General features: G+C 35.6%; 1 protein-coding gene across 5 annotated transcripts in view; it reads left to right on the top strand.

The window, feature by feature from the left end:
- Nucleotides 1-19,832, top strand: part of rhea (Talin_middle and talin-RS domain-containing protein rhea) — a 771,509-nt gene that overhangs the window by 358,533 nt on the left and 393,144 nt on the right. For 4 of the 5 annotated variants that reach the window (XM_090388752.1, XM_090388753.1, XM_090388754.1 and 1 more), the window contains exons 16-18: nt 5,346-5,434; nt 12,317-12,569; nt 19,779-19,830. In XM_090388752.1, coding sequence (XP_090244878.1) covers nt 5,346-5,434; nt 12,317-12,569; nt 19,779-19,830 — 394 coding nt within the window. The remainder of the gene's footprint in view (nt 1-5,345; nt 5,435-12,316; nt 12,570-19,778; nt 19,831-19,832) is intronic. The other variant, XM_090388755.1, reaches the window with a different exon arrangement.

Raw genomic sequence — 19,832 nt, 5'->3', positions numbered from 1 at the left:
TGGAACCGAAGTTAAACTAACTGGTCTGTAATTACTCGTGTCACCCTTCAATACTCCTTTGTGAATTGGGGTTACATTTGCACAAGAAGGTTACATTTGCACATCTCCAGTCCGTGGGAACCTCCCCTGAGTCCAAGGATGCTCTCATAATTATGGCTAAGGGTTTGCCTAGTTGCTTTGCTGCCTCCTTTAATATAACTGGATAGATCCCATCCACCCCAGGTGCTTTTCTTATGTTTAACTTCAACAATTTCTCCTCCACTTTGCTCTCAGTTATTACAAAATCATTAAGTATCCTGCTACAATTTGATAACCTTCTGCCATTTTCAAACCTTAATAATTCCTCATGTGTGAATTTAGATGCAAAATACTCATTCAGTTTGTTTGCTATCTGAGCAGGATCATCAACAGTCGAACCATCTATGTCAAGTGGACCAATCAGATTCATCCCCTTCCTTTTAGAGTTTATATAAGTAAAGAAATCCTTGCTGTTTTTCTTAGCATCTTTTGCCAAGGATTTCTCGTAATCTGCCTTCGTCTGCGTAACCTCCTTTGTCACCTGATTAGAGACTAGCTTATATCTGCCATAGGCTTCTGAGTCGCTTGATAATTTATATGCATCCCATGCATTTTTCTTCTCTGTTACGTCTCATTAGTTCATTTGATAACCATTTAGGCCTAAACCTTGAACAGTATTTCTTAATAGGTATGAAACTTTTAGTAGCATCCGCGATTAATTCCTTGTATGCTTTCCACTTAGAATTTACTGTTGGTAACATCGTCAACTGATCCCACTGTACAGAATTTAAAAACTTTCTGAGACCACTGTACTCACCTTTACGGAGCAAAAACCCTTTCCTTTACTCCTGATGGTAATTAAATCTTTAAATAAATCCCACATAGTACACTGTGATCACTGCCACCTAGAGGTTCCTTTATCTGCAAATTCTTAATACACGAATGATCACTGCTGATAACCAGATCAAGAGTATTACTCTCTCTCTGGTTTCTGCAGAAAACAATCATCCAATAAATCCACAAAAGTGTGACTAGTGTGTGAGTGACCAACCCACAAGTTCCAGTCAATATCTGGGAAGTTAAAATCCCCCATTATAAGACATTCTGATTTACTAGCCCACTCTATTTCTCTGTACAGTTGTTCACAATAACACACTCCTACTCTTATTTTCACTTTTGCAGTGCTTATGTCACACTAAACTGACTCAAAAGTGCACTGTTCATCTATATCAACTGGGTGCACTTCTTTTGATTTTATGTTTTTCTTAATTAACAGCATAACACCTCCTTCCTTTCTGTCCTGTCTATCCTTTCTGTACACATTGTACTCCCAAATTCCAGTTCTGCATTCCTTATATCTTTGTGACACCATGTCTCTGCTATCCCAACAATATCTGCCTTTGATGTCTTGACCAACACTTCAAATTCATCAAATTTATTTACTATACTTCTAGCATTGGTATACATGCAAGCATACATAATTCAAAGGTTTTTGATATAACAGATACATGCCAAAGGTTATAATGATATATGCATCAACATCGAGCCATGATGATGAAGAGGTTGAAGAAATGTACACCGAAATTGTGAGACTTCTAGATAAAAAAAAAAAACCATTATTATGTGGGACTTCAAGGCAAGAAAAAGCAGCATATATTGGAACTTAAGAACAAATTTTAGCTTCTGAAAACCTTTCAGCACCACAGTATAACGATGAGGGATACAACAGTTTTCTGAAAGTGATAAAGCCCAAGAAACCTATAGGTGAAAAGAAATCCAAAGAAGAAAAAATTAGTCAAGAAACACTTGTCATCATGATGAACTGAAGACGATAAAGGAAGAGCAAGTTAAACACCAACAAGGACAAAATTGAGTATACTGAATTATGCAAAGCCATTAGAAAGAGACTGAGAGATGACATAAGAAGATTTAACACAAGAAAAGTAGAACAAGCATTAATGGGAAACAAAAGACTTAAATCAGCAGTCATGGCAGTAATACAGAAAGACAAATGATACAGAATCTGAAGAATAGTAATGGTTTACTTATAAATAGCAGAGAAGGCATAATTCAAATAGCAGAAGACTATATATAAAGTATTATATAAGGAGCAAGAGAATGGTGCCAGCAGTTGGGAAGATGGATCACAAATTATCAACACATAAGATATACCCGATATCCTTCCTGATGAGGTAGAAAAGGCATAGAAGAAAATGAAGAATCAGAAAGCCGCAGAAGATGAAGATGAAGTTACTGTAGAGTTATTAAAATTAGGAGGAAGAGACATGACACAGAAACTGGCAATACTTTTTACAAAATACATTCCAAAAGGTGTAATGCCTAAGGAGTGGAATAATGCAATCATAATTTTGCTGCATAAGAAAGGAAATTGGTAATTATAGACCAATTAGCTTGTTGTCCCACCTCCACAAGTTGTTCCCAAGGGTCATTACTAACAGATTAGAAAGAATACTTGACGAGAATCAACCAAAAAAGCAATCTAGCTTTAGGACAGGATTCTCAACTATGGATCACCTTCACATAATATCGCAGCTAATGGAGAAAGCAATTGAATATAAAACACCATTATTCCTGACATTTGTGGATTATGAAAAGGCATTTGATTCCTATACAGCATAAGGAAATGTTTTGGGCACTGGAAAGAAAAGGCATGGACACCCCATACATTATGATTTTGAAGAAAATATATGAGAATACTGCCTCCTTTATTAGACGAGACAAAGACAGTAGCAAATTTAAAATTGAGAAAGAAATTCGACAAGGAGATACAGTATCTCCGAAGTGTTTACTGCTTTTCTTGAAGATTTTAGAAGATTGGACTGGTTGCAGAAAGAAGTCGTTGTGAATGAGAGTACCTAAACTATTTTCAATTTGCAGATGACATTGTGATCATAAGCCGTGATCTTGAAGAATTAGAGGAAAATCTTAATTGTTTGTGCAAAGTTAGTAAGCATTTCGGACTAAAGATGAATGTTGCTGAAACAAAAGTAATGATGAACAAGTATGTCATAGAAAGGGATATAATCATTGAAGGAGCAGTAATTGAAAAGGTGGATTCGTGTACTTATCTGGGATAAGTCATTAACTGTAATAATGATAAATGCCTGGAAGTCAAGAGAAGAATAAAGTTTGGATTGATAGTATTCAGGAAATATAGTCACATACTGAGGAGCAATATCCCAATTTGTAATGAACCAATTTGCAAAGTAATGAACCAATGTATACTTCCCACCATGACTTATGGAAGTGAAATTTGGGTACTCACCAAAAAAATGGAAGAGAAGCTGAAAACTACACAGGGAACAATGGAACGAATTATATTAGGAATCAGACTGTTAGATAAGAATAGAAACGCATGGATTAAGCAGCAAACAAATAAAGGACATTCTTATCAAAGCTAAAAATCTAAAATGGTCTTGGGCAGGACACATAACGTGAAGGCATGATTACAGATGGACTAAGAAAAATAACAGAGTGGTACCCAAGAGGAGCTAAAAGGAAACCTGGAAGACAACAATGGAGATAGACATGAAATTAATGACTGTGGGTTGTAAATGGATGGCCATTGGACAAAACAGAAGGAACTGGAAAATTTCTGGGGAGGCCTTCTTCATGCAGTGGATTGAAAATGGCTGCTGCTGATTGATGATAATGATTATAATTTCATGGACACTTGATTTTAGATGACCTACCGTGATATTAATTTCATTGGTCGATCTTTCTACTCGCCTAACCCGATGATCAAACTGGCTTAGTTCATTCTGTTAGTAAGTCTCAACTTTCCATAAATCTTATGTAGTAACACTTCACTCAAAAATTTTGTTTGAATGCACATGTTGAAAGCAAAGCTAATCATTTTTGTGTGAAAGGATGTTTGTCACAGTGCAATAAGCTGTGAAGAAAAAATGCTTCTCTGCATGGTTATGTTGTTTTTCACTCCTGGGTGTGTGCTTGACATGGTCTAGACTCTTCTTGCATCCAAAGAAAGAGCCACAGCACAAGCCTGACTGTGAAAGGAACAATGCAAGTACTTGTTTCTAAATTTCTTTCTTCCAAGCCATCAGAGGAAGGTTTGAAAGAGGCAGACCAAAATGTTATGGCCTTTGTTATTTATAATCAGAAGGAATTGTGTAACCATTCCTAAATTCTGAATTTTTATCAAATTTATTATAAACTTGTTTGAACAGTTATGTATTTTTTTTTTTTTTTTTCGTTTAACTTTATTTTTTCTTTATGTTTATTTATTTATTTTTTTTTTTGAGAGAATACAGAGAATTTTTTTTGTATTCATAGCTGTAATACCTGAATTTAATGAGTTTAATATGCCATTTAACACATAAATTAGAGGTAATGAGTAAACTAATTATTATTATCATCTGCCTTTTGTAAACTAATTATTATTGCTACTCTGTCTTTGTAGTTGGCAAAAAAAGTAATGTTTTTCTGCCGTGACTTTTTCGGACTGAGGAATTCTTAAAGGCCTTGTCATCATCTGGAGCTATAGTTAGTCCATCTCAGGTGGAGAGAGTAGGATTTCCCCTGCTAATTATTCTGAGGAAATTTTTTTTTGCTTTTTCAACATGCAACTCTGGTCCATAAACACATTTATACATCTCATATCTCATCTGATCTCATAAACCTCATTTGGACATAGTGTTTCCCAGGCAACAGCTCACCTGCACTTTATAACAATATCACTAACTACAATAATCACAATATTTGTGCCTTAGCCTCTCCCACCACCTAACACAGTTAAGCATAGTGAGAGAGTTACCATTCCTGCCCTGAGGAGATGTCTATACTCCAATGTCTATACCTTATTTTCTTCTACATCCCTATTATTCTGCTAATTATTCTGTTTTTTTTTTTTTTTTTTGCCCATACAACATGTAACTCTGGCCCATAAAAACACATTCATTTGAATATAATACATATAATACATGATAAGTCTCCATTAAGCTCAGCCATTCCCTGGGCTGAAGACCAATGGATAATACATGATAAAAAAAAAAGTATGACGTTGCATACCATATGAAATACGGCACCATAACTGAAGTAGTTGATGCACCAGCCAGCCAGCCTTCTGTCATCCTGCATTATTAGATATCTACTGTACATTTAATGCGTATCTTGGTGTCATGTTCATTGTTATAAAGAACAGTCCATGAATCTGTGATAGTATATGAAATGTTAGGTTAGATTTGTTCATACAATCCCAAACACTTCCCAACAGTGCACATTTCATTTATTGTTTCCTTGTCTCCATTTACCTAAATAAGCTTAAATATTTTAAATTTTTTTCTCAGCAGCCAGGCCTTACAGTACAGGTCAGATGCAAGGAGCCCAGTATGGAGAAATAAAGGGCCAAGCTCATAATGCCTACTCACCTGTAACAGTAAGTTTACATATAAAAAAATTGCTGAAGTATAGATAATAGCTTAGGTAGCAATTCACATTACAAAGAAGGTGACTGGAACATTGTATGAGCCTAATGAAGTTCAGTTCACATATTTATATCTTTAATTAGCTTTAACCTAGTAAGATATATATATGTGTGTGTGTGTGTGTGTCAGTTTTAAAATATACAAACCAGAATAGTACCAGTTATCTGCTTTATACATTGATATGTACATTGTCAGACACCAACAGCCATCAATATGAAAATAAAAGCATATTACTCTCCATTTCTGTGCTCTTTATATCAGTATTACATAGGCTTCAATGATAAAAGCTTCATTTAATGGATTCATTGAGGATGGAAAAATATACTTAGTAATATAAAATATGAATCAGTAATTATGAGGGGTTTCAAAAGGTTTGTACACTGACCTAGATAAAACATCAGTAGAAAGATGCCATTTTTAATATAAGTTGTCTACATATTCAATAACTAACATGTGAAATTTCATTCTTGTAGGTGATCATACACCAGAGTTGGAGCCCGGAATCTGTGGAAGGACGTTGTGGTTGACAAAATGGAGTATTGATCAGTGATCAAGCTCCTGCATTTGCAGGGCAAGAAAGATCAGGAAATTGATGAAGAAATGAAGCTGTGTTTGGGCAGAATTGTCCATCATATGGCACTGTAAAAAAGTGGAAACTGGAGTTCCAGTGCGGTCATACAAGTGTCTTTGATGAGCCAAGAGAAGGAAGGCCATCAACGTCCACAGACAGTGAGGCGGTTGCAAAGGTTGAGCAGCTGGTGCTGAGGGACAGACATGTGACAATTCATTTCATCACAAATGTAGTGGGAATTAGTTATGGGTCTGCCCACAGCATTTTACATGACCATCTGCACATGTCTAAGGTTTCCGCATGATGGGTTACAAGATTGCTGACGCCTTTGCAGAAGACGTTGAATGCAATGTTCTTGCCAACTATTTTGTGTTATGTGGACGTTGAGAACTTTTTTGATCGGTTGATGACGAATGCTGGGTGTACTAGTATGATCTGGAGACTAATGACATGTGAAAGCAGTGGAAGCACACCTCCACAGGAAGTCATCAACGAAGTGGAATCATGGTTTCTGGCAAAAAGTGTGGACTTCTTTGTTCAAGGCATTAAACAACTGATCCATAGATGGGAGAAATGCGTTACTATACATGGAGAGTACATAGAAAAGGATTTAAGTTCCTGTGAAGTTTCACCTTTCTATGGCTATTATTTCTAGGTAAGGATACGAACTTTTCGATACCGCCCACCCTGTATATCTTTTTTGTGCTATGAATTTGATGTTAACTAGCATAAACCGTTAGCTCAGTAGACGGTAAAATAATTAAAAAAAAGAAGACAGTGAAAATAAACATACTGATTATAAAGTCTGTTATTCAAATGGCATGTATAAATTGAACTGTTTAGATGCATTTTCACCTTCTGTAGTGTTAGATAGTGGCAATTATATAAATTTAACTTTGAACTTTTGAACAATTATAGATCATATATTTAAGAATACATTCTTAGTTTAATGACAATACCAAACATACTGAATACAAATCACAATCCTAGTTAATAGTATTATTTAAAAGCCCATGTATTTGAATTTTGCTAATAATTTGTAATACACTGAAATAATATAATAATCAAATTTAAGATTAAAGAATGAGAAGTAAAATTTAAGGTGATGACCATGGCAATATGGGTACACTGTTTTTACATCTATGAGATGTATTATAACATCAAGTGGTATGGCAATCTGTATGTATTGTCTTGAGATAACTACAATAAGATATGCTATTGCATCTGATATAAATTATTGATGTAGTTAACCACAATGGAAGCCTGTGGCAGATATAAGCTAGTCTGTAATCAAGTCACAAAGGAGGTTAGGCAGGCAAAGGCAGATTACGAGCAATCTTTGGCAAAGGATGCTAAGAAAAACAGTAAGGATTTCTTTATTTATGTAAACTCTAAAAGGAAGGGGATGAATCTGATTGGTCCACTTGATATCGATGGTTCGACTGTCGATGATCCTGCTCAGATAGCAAACAAACTGAATGAGTATTTTGCATCTACATTCACACATAAGGAGTTATTAAGGATTGAAAATGCCAGAAGGTTATCAAATTGTAGCAGGGTGCTTAATGATTTTGTAGTAACTGAGAGCAAAGTGGAGGAGAAATTGTTGAAGTTAAACATAAGAAAGGCACCTGGGATCTATCCAGTTATATTAAATGAGGTGGCAAAGGAAGTAAGCAAACACTTAGCCATAATTATGAGAGCATTCTTGGACTCAGGGGAAGTCCCCACGGACTGGACATGTGAAAATGTATTCCCAATTCACAAAGAGGAATCGAAGGGCGACACGAGTAATTACAGACTATTTAGTTTAACTTCTGTTCCGGGTAAAATAATGGAATCACTGGTTAAAGATGCATTGCAAGATCATCTGGACAAGACTGCAGCAATAATTCAGACACAGGCTGGGTTTGTTAAGGGAAAGTCTTGTCTGACAAATTTGATTGGTATTATGATGTGGTTACAAAGGAACTGGATGCAAAAAATAATTTTGATATCATATACCTGGATTTCAAGAAAACTTTTCACACTGTTGTGTATGGAAGACTACTGTACAGATTGGAGCAGAATTTTATTAAGGGTAAGTTGCTACAATGGATAAAAGGGTAGTTGAGTGGGAGAAGAGAGAGTGTGGTAATCAATGGGCACTGCTCTTCATTGACTAATGTGTTATTAGTGGAGTTCCACCGAGTTCGGTGTTGGGTCCACTGTTGTATTGTATATTTATCAATGATATTGATGAAGGTATATCAAGTTTAGTGTCGAAGTTTGCAGATGATACAAAGGTTGGCAGGGTTGTTAATGACAGTAATGGCAGTGTTCTACTGCAACAGGATCTAGAAAATTTGGGAAGATGGGCTGAGAAGTGGCAACTGAAGTTTAACCTTGACAAATGCAAAGTACTGCATATGGGTAGAAGTAACCCCAGAGAAATGTACAAATTTTTGTGGTACTACACTTAAGGTAGTTGAAAATGAAAAAGATCTGGGAGTAATTGTGCAGTCAGATATGAAGTTTTCTGAGCAATGCAGACATGCTGCCAGAGAAGGTCATGGGGTTTTTTCAATGATATACAGGAATTTTGCTAGCAGGGAAAAGGAGGTGATTGACCCTCTGTATAAGGCAATGGTCAGGCCATGCCTTGAGTACTGCATACAAGTTTTGAGGCCTCATTTTGGGAAGCACATAGATTTACTTGAGCATGTACAGAGAAGGGCAACAAGATTGGTGAGTGGAATGAAGGGATCCTCTTACCAAAAGAGACTTACCAAAAGAAATTGCAGCAGCTGGAGACTAGGCACCTGCGAGGTGATCGATTAAGGTGTGTAAGGCAAATGGGTTGAACATGCTGATTTCTGATGGGATTCTTCCACTTGTTCAGATTATGAACCTAAGGGATCATAAATTCAAATTGAGGAAAGAAGCTGTAGAATAGATGTGCGGAAATTTGCCTTTAGCCAGCGGGTTGTTAATTGCTGGAATAAACTTCCATCTGTCATTGTGGAAGTTGATAGGTTAAATAAATTTAAGGAGGAACTGGACAAACATTTAGAGGGAATGGTTATATATATATATATATATATTTTTTTTTTGCTTAATGTTACATAAACTCATACGCATGCTTTCTTGCATCACACGCCATGATTACTATTACAATATCAAATGTTACCAGAGTTGGGCAGATAGTTGTCAGGCCATGAAACCACAGATAAAGTCATGTTTAATGAGATTTTATAAACAGTATTAATTTTTTTTATTACTTTTTTGGTGCATTCATATATGTATAAGTACCTATTATTTTTGCCATGTCCATCCATTCACCTGTATCTAACAATTCTACTCCAGTTGGATGGATTTTTACAAAATTTTATATTTGGCTCTTTTAGAAGGATTAATGCCATCCAAACATCATAAAGTATGGCAAATAATAATCTGGCAGTTAATCCTTTTTCTTCTACTTATCACATAGACCAGGTGTGTCAAACTCATTTCTGTCGCGTTCTATTTTGTGTGATGGTATGATTTTTGGGGGCCACATAAAATTTTCTTAAATATTATATATTGATTCAGGATTTAGTAGCATAATCAGGATAATTAAAACTCATGTAATTAACATTTAAATTTTTATTCAGATCTATAGAATACAAGTAATTCAGAATTTAGTATGTATAGTGAAGAAATGGGAGTAAAGTGGCTGTTGATGAACTGGTAATCACCTCTATTAGTTACAATTTATTAGGAAATGTTTCGGAAATTACTACAAAGACTGAAGATGGATTTTGTAACAATAACAATTTCCGAAACGTTTCCTAATTAATTGTAATTCTATAGTTGAAATTAAAATTATAAAATTTAAAAAATGATTACTTAGATATTTGTTAAATTATAGATAGCAAACACAATGCACACAACACAACAGATCCCGACAAAGAAACTAGTACGAATGAAGTATATTTTCAATAAAATTATAAAAAATGCTGCATTTGCAATATTGTAATATTAGTTTAAATGTAAAAGAAATTTAGATTAAGATTTCTCCATTTAAAAAAGTAAAATGTAACTTTTTTATTTTTAAAGAAATAAACTAAAAAGTTAAAATGTTATTTAAAGATAATAATTTCAATTTTCATTCATTTGAAATTACTATTTATATTTTAGTTCTTTCTAATCAAGGCTCCATCGATCCAGTCTTTTTTTTTTTTTTTTTTAATTATTATCAATTAAAATGATTATTTTTATATTTATTACAGAGGTTTTTTAATCCATATATTATAGAATTATAAATAGGTACTTTTTAATTGTTTACTTTAACATTTTATTTTTGGGCATTTTTTTGCGGGCTGCCAGTTTGACACCCTTGACATAGACTATCCATATGTCATAGCTAAAGCACTGGATATAGTGTTTGTTGCAGTACACTTATTGGAATGAGTGAGAATTATGAAGAATTGCAAAAATGAAGAGCCCCCAGTTTATTTAATATTTTCCATATCATGTGTGTATATCATTTGATTATCATGTTCAGAATCATGTGTATATCATTTGCTTATCGTGTTCAGAATTTGATCGACATTATCATGTTGATCAAATTGCCAAAAGTCATAATGCCCACAACGAAAACAGTTATTTCTGTACAAAACACATTGCCGACCGGGCTAGCCGGGTGAGTAAAGTGCCTGCCTGGCAACCCAAAGGTTGCGGGTTCGAATCCCGCCTCGGGCTTGGATCAAAGTACTGCAAAAAACCTTGGGAGGTGCACTATGGCCACAGAAGCCAATGCGCCAAAAACTACCAAAAAAAAAAAAAACCCACATTGAATGGGTTAAAATGTAGGTGTTTTGAACTGTTGATATTTTAAATGTTTGCCTTTTGGCCAGTTCTTTTTTTTGCTGTCAGCAGTTTGAACTAAACTCATATTATATGCAATCAATTAAATGTGAAATTGCTGGTTATATATTTTAACAATCCCTCAAAGGTCTATCAGCAAAGACTTCAGATACCTAATCACTGACCAAATTAATTTCTCCTGATGAAGCCTGGGAACAGTTAAGTTACATACCGTATAAGTAAATTCTCTGCATAGTAGGCCAGATTTTCTAGCACTAATAATGATTGTCTAGGTACTGGAAATATTTTCATTGTAGTGATTTTGTTAAAAATTATTCGTCATAATGGAATTTAACTTTATCATAAATTAATGCTGTAATACACAAATTATCACGTATCAATCTTATGTTGATTCCTGATTTTATTGCTAATTGATCCCTTATGAATTCACACATTTGTTGTATCTTTACTTGTATAAGTGTTTGTATTTATATCACAGATGATGTGTATATTTTTTCACATAATTAAAGACTGAATAATGGAGTTCACAAGCTAGAAATTCGATTTCTCTGAATGTATGCTCACACTTGTCCATCAAGGACCAGTATAAGCAAGTAAATTATATCAAATTTAGACCTTTTGTCCACTTCCATTTGTAGTTACCTCATAGTACCTTACAAGATTTCTAGTCAAAGTCTCTTAATAAAACTGTTTACATTCTTGTATAATCTATTTACCATTGAGGTGCTCCTGCACTATATCCTTAATCATAGATTCCATAATTTTTTCCCATCTTAGAAGTCAGATCTTCAGGTCTATTTGCACAGATCACTTTTAGAACTACCTTTGTTTATGGGAAAGACATCTGAATATTTATTGGAACTTTTTCTGTCTTCTGGAACTTGACTTAATTCTAAAATGCCTTTTTAATAATAGATAAGGGTTTGTTGACCTCCTTAGCTGCTTTCAGTATAATTTTTCTCCACTTTTATACCTGATGATTACTTTTCCAGACTTTTTATCCAAAAATATTTAATACCAAATAACTGTTAGCTGAACTAACAGTCGGGTTGGAGTTTTATTATCTTGATTTCAAAGGTGCAAGAATTCATGTAAACTAATTTTTAGATTCTTTTTTAATTTGGAGAGTGTTGCTGTGAAGGGTTCTGCAAGACAATATATAGGTAAATTTCTCTAAACTTTATTAATAAATAATAATATACCTCTCTTTTTAGAGTTGTGTTGCTTATTAGTAGTGTAACGTAGGGCAACTTATGGTGGTGGCCTTAAATTTTAACAGATCAGTGACCTTCAAAAGTCTTAGCATCTCTTATCTATCTGTGCTAAATAGGATGCACAGAGAACTAGAGAGGGAGGGAAGGAGGTAAATGTTTTTCTTATTTATTTTTATTAATTATATTTTACTCTTTTTCAGCCACAGCACCCAAAACTTCACAGTACCCTCACAGAACCACAGAGAGCATTACTTAGTACAATTGATGCTGGACGGGATGCAGTAGATGCTGCACAGAAGGAACTTCAGATCAAAGTGCAACTTCCTGAACTAGGAACTGATCCGGCTTCTCTACAGTGGAAGCAAAGCACTATGGATGTGAAAAAACAGAATGTGTCATCACAGTTAGCAGCTATGAATGCTGCAACTGCTCAGGTTATTACGTTGACATCAGGTAACACAGTTTCAGACCCATATATTCTATTTTACTGTATAGAAGTAAAGGCGTTCTGCATTTAAAACTGTTCGTTGCAAAAAAAGTCGGAAAGTAACAGTATCATTATTTTGGATTAATTTTGCTGTTAATTAGCCTATCAGAAGGCAAGTAGGTTGTAAGTTAGCCTTGTGCTATAAAACAACTTCCTAAGTCTAATTCTGTTGAATCTTGACTGTCTTTTAGGGATAAAATTTTTAAAAATAACCCATTTCTTTGTAATTAACTTAATTAATATTGTAATGTCAGGAGTATCATCAGTAAAATGAATTTGCACTCTAGTTAGGACAACAAATACTGGCATTATAGGGCTAAAGGAAATGTCTTTCCACTTGCAAATGGTGAATGATGAGTTTTACTATGTTATGTACAATGTATATAGGATGAATAGGGAAGATAGTGAGGTCATGCATTTTTATCAAATGCAGCCTGATAGTGACATAAACTTTTCCAGATTCAGAAGTTATGCATGTTAGTGTAGAATCTGTGTAGTGTTGAGTTAGTTGGAAGCAAATATATAATGAGAGTGGGATGTGATTAATATAAAGATGAGAATATTTTGAAGATTATGATGAGACCCTCTGCATTCAAATGGATTGGACAAGCAAGTGTTAATGTCTTATTATGGGTGATTTCAGTTTGTCCCTAATTGATTGGAGCAAGTTGGAGGAAAACTCACCATGGAGAAACAAAATTTTTAAATCAACTAGGTGATTGTTATTTGCATCAGCACGTTAGAGAAAGTACTAGAACCACCACCCTTAGGTCATATTAGGATCATCACCCATGGAACAGTTGACATTATAGGATCAATGATACAAAACCATTAGTGTGGAATAATTACCGAGTTCTAAGTTGGTCCATTAGGAGATTGGTAGCAGTTATTAAAGGCAAAGGAATGGGATTTAATTTCAGGAAAAGAGATTATGACAGCTTAAGATGACCTATCTGAACTACGATGATAGATCACAGAGCACAATTATGTTAGAATTAAGTCACAGAAGCCTTGAATGCTTCAATTTCTAATTTTCATAAATGATATTGATATGGGTATCCAAGAGAAGCTATCAGAGTTTGCTAATGATTTGAAGTTTTTAAGGTTGATTAACAATCCATGCAAGATGATTAGACTACATTTGAAATATTGTGTCTGGAGACCATACCCAAAAAGTGGCAGAACTTCAGGATCGGGTTCAATGAAGAGCAACCACAGTAGTGATTAGTGCAGATTGATGAAGGTGTGAACTGCAAATTTTGTTTGTCAACTAGACATCTAAGAGAGGAGATCTGACAGAAGATTGGATCTCCAGAAGTACACCAATGGGCAACTGCTTGTCAAAACAATTGCGATAAGTTTTCTCCTTGTGTGGCAGAGGCATTGAGTCTGGCTAAGTTCAAAGTGGAATTGGTTCTTACCTGGTTCTTACCTTGTGGGAATGGAATAGTATGAATATTCTGTTTTATTTTATTATTATTATTATTATTATTATTACTTTTTTTTTTTTTTTGGCCAATTTTGCTTTTGTCCACTTTCTTGCATCATTTGGTCTTACTAATACCAGCTGAATCTGAAGTGTCCATTAATCACAATCCTCTGCTGTCCTGCAGTTCATCTAAAGATATTATGCCTGATACCAGCATGTGTATTACAATTTATGCACTTGTGTAGTACAGTCAAATGCTTTTTTAAAGTTCAAATAAAGAATATCAAAATTACATCCACTTCATGATTCTCTTTCATAGCTAACAAGATTAGTTAAACAAGGTTTCCCTTTACAGAACTTTCCTTCATAATTCCACTTCTATCTAGATACCACTGTATTGCATTGTCATTATTTGTTCCATGATTTTCCTTAATGAACTAAAGTTATACTGATTGGTTTCTAGTTATTCAGAGCATTCTTAGAAATCTCTTTATATATTGGTGATACTTTTGTACATTTCCACTCCAAAGGAATCTCCATTGAGTCTAGTGATGTCTTCATAGTTAATCTTAACAGTTTTCTATACTCTATCTCTACTTCCCTCAAAGCTACTGGATATATCTGTGAACTCTACAGCCTTACTTTCAGGTTTGAAGCTTTTTTAAGTTTTCTAATAAACAGGCTTCTGTAATTTCAGTTTCTCCTCTCTGCAAATGATCTTTCATGTCTAAAAAAAAATCCTTTACATTTCACCTGTTCATCTGCTCTAATAGTTTGCCTAGTTCTTCATCATATTTATAAAATTACCTACTTCTAAAATACCAGATGCAAGTTTGTTCCAATAAACAACTACTTGCTGGCTGAAGGTAAATTTTTGTGCATCTCGCCTGCAACCATCCTTATTCAGTTTCAGTTAATTTGAATTTATGTCCTGTTATGTGTGTAGCCTGAGCAAGAGGAAGAAAGCCATTAACATTGAACTTACTCAGTCCATTCAAAAGCCTTAAGCACATAAGTCAGATCTTACAGGTGGCCAGTCTCCAGACAATGCAGTTATGCAGAACTGAAGTCTTTCCTGGTAAGAGCATCCTTCTATTTCTCTCAGTAATCTTGTTGATTTTCACTGTACCAGCTCCAACAGATCCATATGCTACAGACCAATATGCAGTACTCAAGATGTGGTCTAAGCATTGCCTTGTACATTGGGATTTCTGTATCCTTAACAAAACTCCATGAGCTGTCCTGATAGCCTATTTGCATTTCTCGGACTCCTTCATAGCTCACTGCACAATTAGGTCTTTTTCATCCTCCACTACCATAGTGTGGTACCATACAGTTGATACATTAATCTGGGATTACTGCTCTATATATATATATATATATATATATATATATATCATCTTGCATTTATCAATGCTAAACTTCAATAGTCACTTCTCAGCACGTCTGCATAATTTGTATAGATCTTGCTGCAGTAACATACCCTAATTACTGTGATTATCTACTCTGCCAACTTTTGTATCATCTGCAAACTAAGACATTAAGTCTGATATGCTTTTATCAGTATTAGGGCAACTTCATTAATGACCTTAGTCCAAGAAGTGTCCATTGATAACCACTGTGGCTTCTCCCAGTGCATTATGGCCTTGTTGCTCTTGCAGCCCATAAACAGTCTTCTCCCATTCAACCATCCCTTTATCCATAGCAGTAACCTGCCCTTAATGCCACACTGCTCCAATTTGTATAGCATTCTTTCATGTAGAACAGTCTCAAAAGCTTCACTGAAATTTAAGTATGTGATGTCAGAATTATTTTTTGCATCCAGTTCATTTTTTACTGTGTCATAGTATCCAATCATACTGGCCAGACAGAATCATCCCCTAATCCAAGCTGTGACTGCAGTATAACTAAATTCCTGTCAAGATGTTCCTGCATTACTTGTTTAAATAGTGACTCTATTATTTTCTCTATAACAAAAGTCAAGCTAACAGGTCTGTAATTACCTGTATCACCCTTTTATCCCCTTTTCCAATTGGGGATACATTTTTCACATCTCCAGTCGACAGGAATTTCCCCCTAAATTCAAGTGTATCCTCATAAATATTTGATTATCCTTTTGCTGCCTTCACAATATAATTGGATTGATCTAAGGTCCCATCCACCAAAGGTGTCTTTTTTAGGTTTCATTTCAACAGTTTCTCTTCTACTTTCCTCTCATTTATCACCCTGTTAGAAATTGATAAACTTCTATCCCGTTCCCTAAAGGATTCCTCGTGTAAATGAAGTAACAAATACCTGGTCAGTTTGTTAATAACTGAGCAGGATCATCAACAGTTAAACGATTGATATCAAGTAGACCAATGTGATTCATTCCCTCTTTTCTATTCTTTACCTAAGTAAAGAAGCCTCTGTTGCTTTTTCTGTGCATTCTTTTCCAGAGACTTCTTGTAATATAACTTAGCTTGCCTAACCTCTTTTTTGACTTGATTGCAGACTAGTTTATTTCTTCTGTAGGCTTCTACTAGGGGTGATCATTTAATTCTTGGACTGGTGCAAGATCTCTTAATTGTCATCATCTGAATCGTCTGTGGATTTATTCTCCTCGAAATACTCTCCCTTGAACTTTACACACTTTTGCCACCATCCTACCCATGCATTAAATGCTTCCTGCAAGCCATTTTTCAAAAGACTGTGAAGTGTTTCTGTTGTGGCCTTGAGCATTGTAGTATGATGCAAAACACTTGCCTTTTAATGCTTTCTTCAGACATGGAAACAGGAAGAAATCACATGTGGTGAATAAGGGGGATATGGCAGAACCTTGGCATCCACTGGCTGCACAATATTAGCCGTATGGGCCTGGCATTTTCTTGATAGAGAAACCAGTTCACACTGGAAAGTTCTTGATATTTCTCATGAATGATGTGTTGAGGTTTTACTCTGAGAACCTCAGAGTGTGCTTCCTTATTCATAGTTGTTCCATGAGGCACAAAATGTATAACAAGAATGCCTTTTACGTCAAAAAACACAAGAACAGCCGAACGAGAAGCTCGAAATTTCTTAGTTTTTTGTGAATCAGAATGCTTCCACTCACTCGACTGTTGTTTTGTCTCTGGATCATAGTGAAAAATCCTAGTTTCATTACAAGTCACTATTCAATTTAAGAAGTTTTGAACCTGTGTTTCAAAATGATTAATCATTTCTTTGCCCAAGTCTATTTTTTGCTGTTTTTGTTCTAGAGTCAAATTGTGTGGAGTCCAGCGGGCATAGATTCGTGACATTTTCAGTGATATTTCACAATATTGTGAGCACTACCATATGAAATGGGCATTCTAAAGCTAATTCACAAAGTGTAATTCACCTGTCTTCATTCAAGATTTCCTGGGCTTTTGTAATTTGCTCAAGAGTTGTTGAGGAGAAAGGCTGCCAGGTCTTGGGCTGCAACAGACTCGTGGCCTTCACTTAATCACTTGTGCCATATAAATATGGCTATACTACCAAGACACTCATTACTATATGCTTCATTCATCTCTTTAACTGTTTTCGATGCATTTAAGTCCCATCTGACACAATAATGAATCACGTCATTGTTCAGTCTGTATGTCCAACATGATACTTGCTTCAAAACGATCGGCAATGACACGCTGCTAAAAAACTCTCTTCATGCAACACTAGCTCAACAGGTACTGGCACACACACACACACGCACACGCACACACACACACACACACGCACACACACACACACACACACAGTCTGCTCAGTAGTGATCAAGGAGAGTGCATCTAGCGACAGTTATGTAAAGTTTGTGCGATAAACATAAAATCTTGTGCCAGTCCATGAATTAAATTATCACCCCTCATATATCACCTCATAATTTATGCATATCCCATTTTTTTTATTCTCTGCCACAAGTCTCATCATTGTACAACATTGTATCCCTCCCATATTCAAATTATGCATCTGTATTTTTCGAATGACACCATGTCTTCAGTATCCCCGAAATGTCTGCATTTAATAACTTGACCGGTACTTCAAATCCATCAAACTTTTTTTACTGCCTGGGATTCGCATTGGTGTACATGTAAGTATACCCGACCTGTTTTTACTCTTAATAACACTAATACAGCCCATGTATTTCTTTGTTCCATGAGGACCCCCAGAAGGCCTTGAAATCCCCAACACCTCTATTTCCAGGCTGCTGCATGTTCCCCTAGAAGCTGTGAAAGAATCACTTATACCTCTGTCAGCAGCTTCTGTTAATATTAGTCTGCGTTTCCCCGAAGCAAGTAGAGATTATCAGCAACATTAGCTGGGTTATCTATAATTCTTTGTCCTCATTCTTCTCTCTCTTTCTCTATAAACTTTGTGGTTAATTTCTCTTGCAGCATCTGACAGAATTTACATACACAGTACACTGATATGAATGATGTGTATTAAGATTTGAATTGTTTTGATATTAATCTAGATCTGATGTATTATGAACCAGAATTTTCCTAGATGAAACAATATTATGATCTTATATAATATTTTGTGGAGTTATTTTTATTAATTTTTTATGTTTTGAAGTGATTTTTAGAGAGAAACATTATTATTATTTCTCTTGATGGGGGATTTTTTCATCTTATGACAGGCACTGTTACCGGGTGCGTGGGGTGGTCATTATGTCTGGTTACTATTATTAGTTGAGAAACTTTCTGGCTATTCAACTTCTTTCTGGAGTTCCATGTAAGTGTTCTCTGCAAAGGCTATTGCTGCTAGATTCTTATGAAGGCTCTTTGTCACAATGCCAGTGGTTGACAGTGTAATCAGGGTGGTCATTACTTGTTCCATATGCCATATTTCTATGTCTTCCTGTCTTAGATCTGTATACTTTCTGATCATCTCCACATTGGTTTTCTGGATGTTGATGGTCACTGCTATGCTGATCAGGTAGGTTGCCATTTCTTCTTGTCAATGAGGGTCATATCTGGTCTGTTGTGCGGGACTGTCTTGTCCATTATTATGGCATGGTCCTTTATTTATAGATTTTGAGTAGGGGATCTCTAGTACTGCCTGGGATTTGTACATGTAATATGCCATACTTCTTTGATCAACTAGTATTTTTTCCCTGGCTTCTGTGAGTGATCTTCTGGGTGATCACCTTGCATTCCGTGGTGATGAGCTCGATTGTTTCTGTGGCCAGATTACATTTTTGACATCTGTCACTGTTGGGATCTGCCACTGGTGTTGATAACCTGGCCTTGGATAGCGAGCATGAATCCTTCGGTCTCGGGTAAGAGCCTCATACTCATTAACCATGCATTCAAAGCCTCTTATCTGTGTAGTCTTGATGGAGGTCATTGTAGGGTCTACCACAAGTGCCTTCTTTGCCCATCTTTCTTCTTTTTCTTCTTCTCCTCTGCCTTCTTTCTCCAGCCCTTATGGGTAGCACAGTTGGTAGGATCACTATCCTCCCCACACCAGGTGGAAAAGGTCTGGGTTCGAGTCCTGTCGATGATGGGAGGAATTTTTATGGGCCTTTATCACAACGTGGCTGAGTTAGTTGATCTTAGGTGAGGGTAGTATGGTTTTTCCTCTAAGAAACTTTTTTCATCCAGCAGACAGAAAAACGACCACAGAACACATGCAATTTACAAACAATACACAGAGTAATATGGCCTTAGTCGTCAATTCTCCTAAAACCATATTACTACTACACCTTCTTTTTCCTCCTCATTATTATTGTTAATATTTTATTTTGTTGCAGGTCCCCCAGAAGATGTTGATCATCCAGCTGTTGGGGCTGCAATTAGTACAATGT

Source organism: Mastigoproctus giganteus, chromosome 14 (genome assembly GCF_048544385.1).
Source record: "Mastigoproctus giganteus isolate SK-2022 chromosome 14, ASM4854438v1, whole genome shotgun sequence".
Lineage (NCBI taxonomy): Eukaryota > Metazoa > Arthropoda > Arachnida > Uropygi > Thelyphonidae > Mastigoproctus > Mastigoproctus giganteus.
Note: the sequence above shows the minus strand (reverse complement) of the source record. Positions and strands in the feature narration are given on the sequence as shown.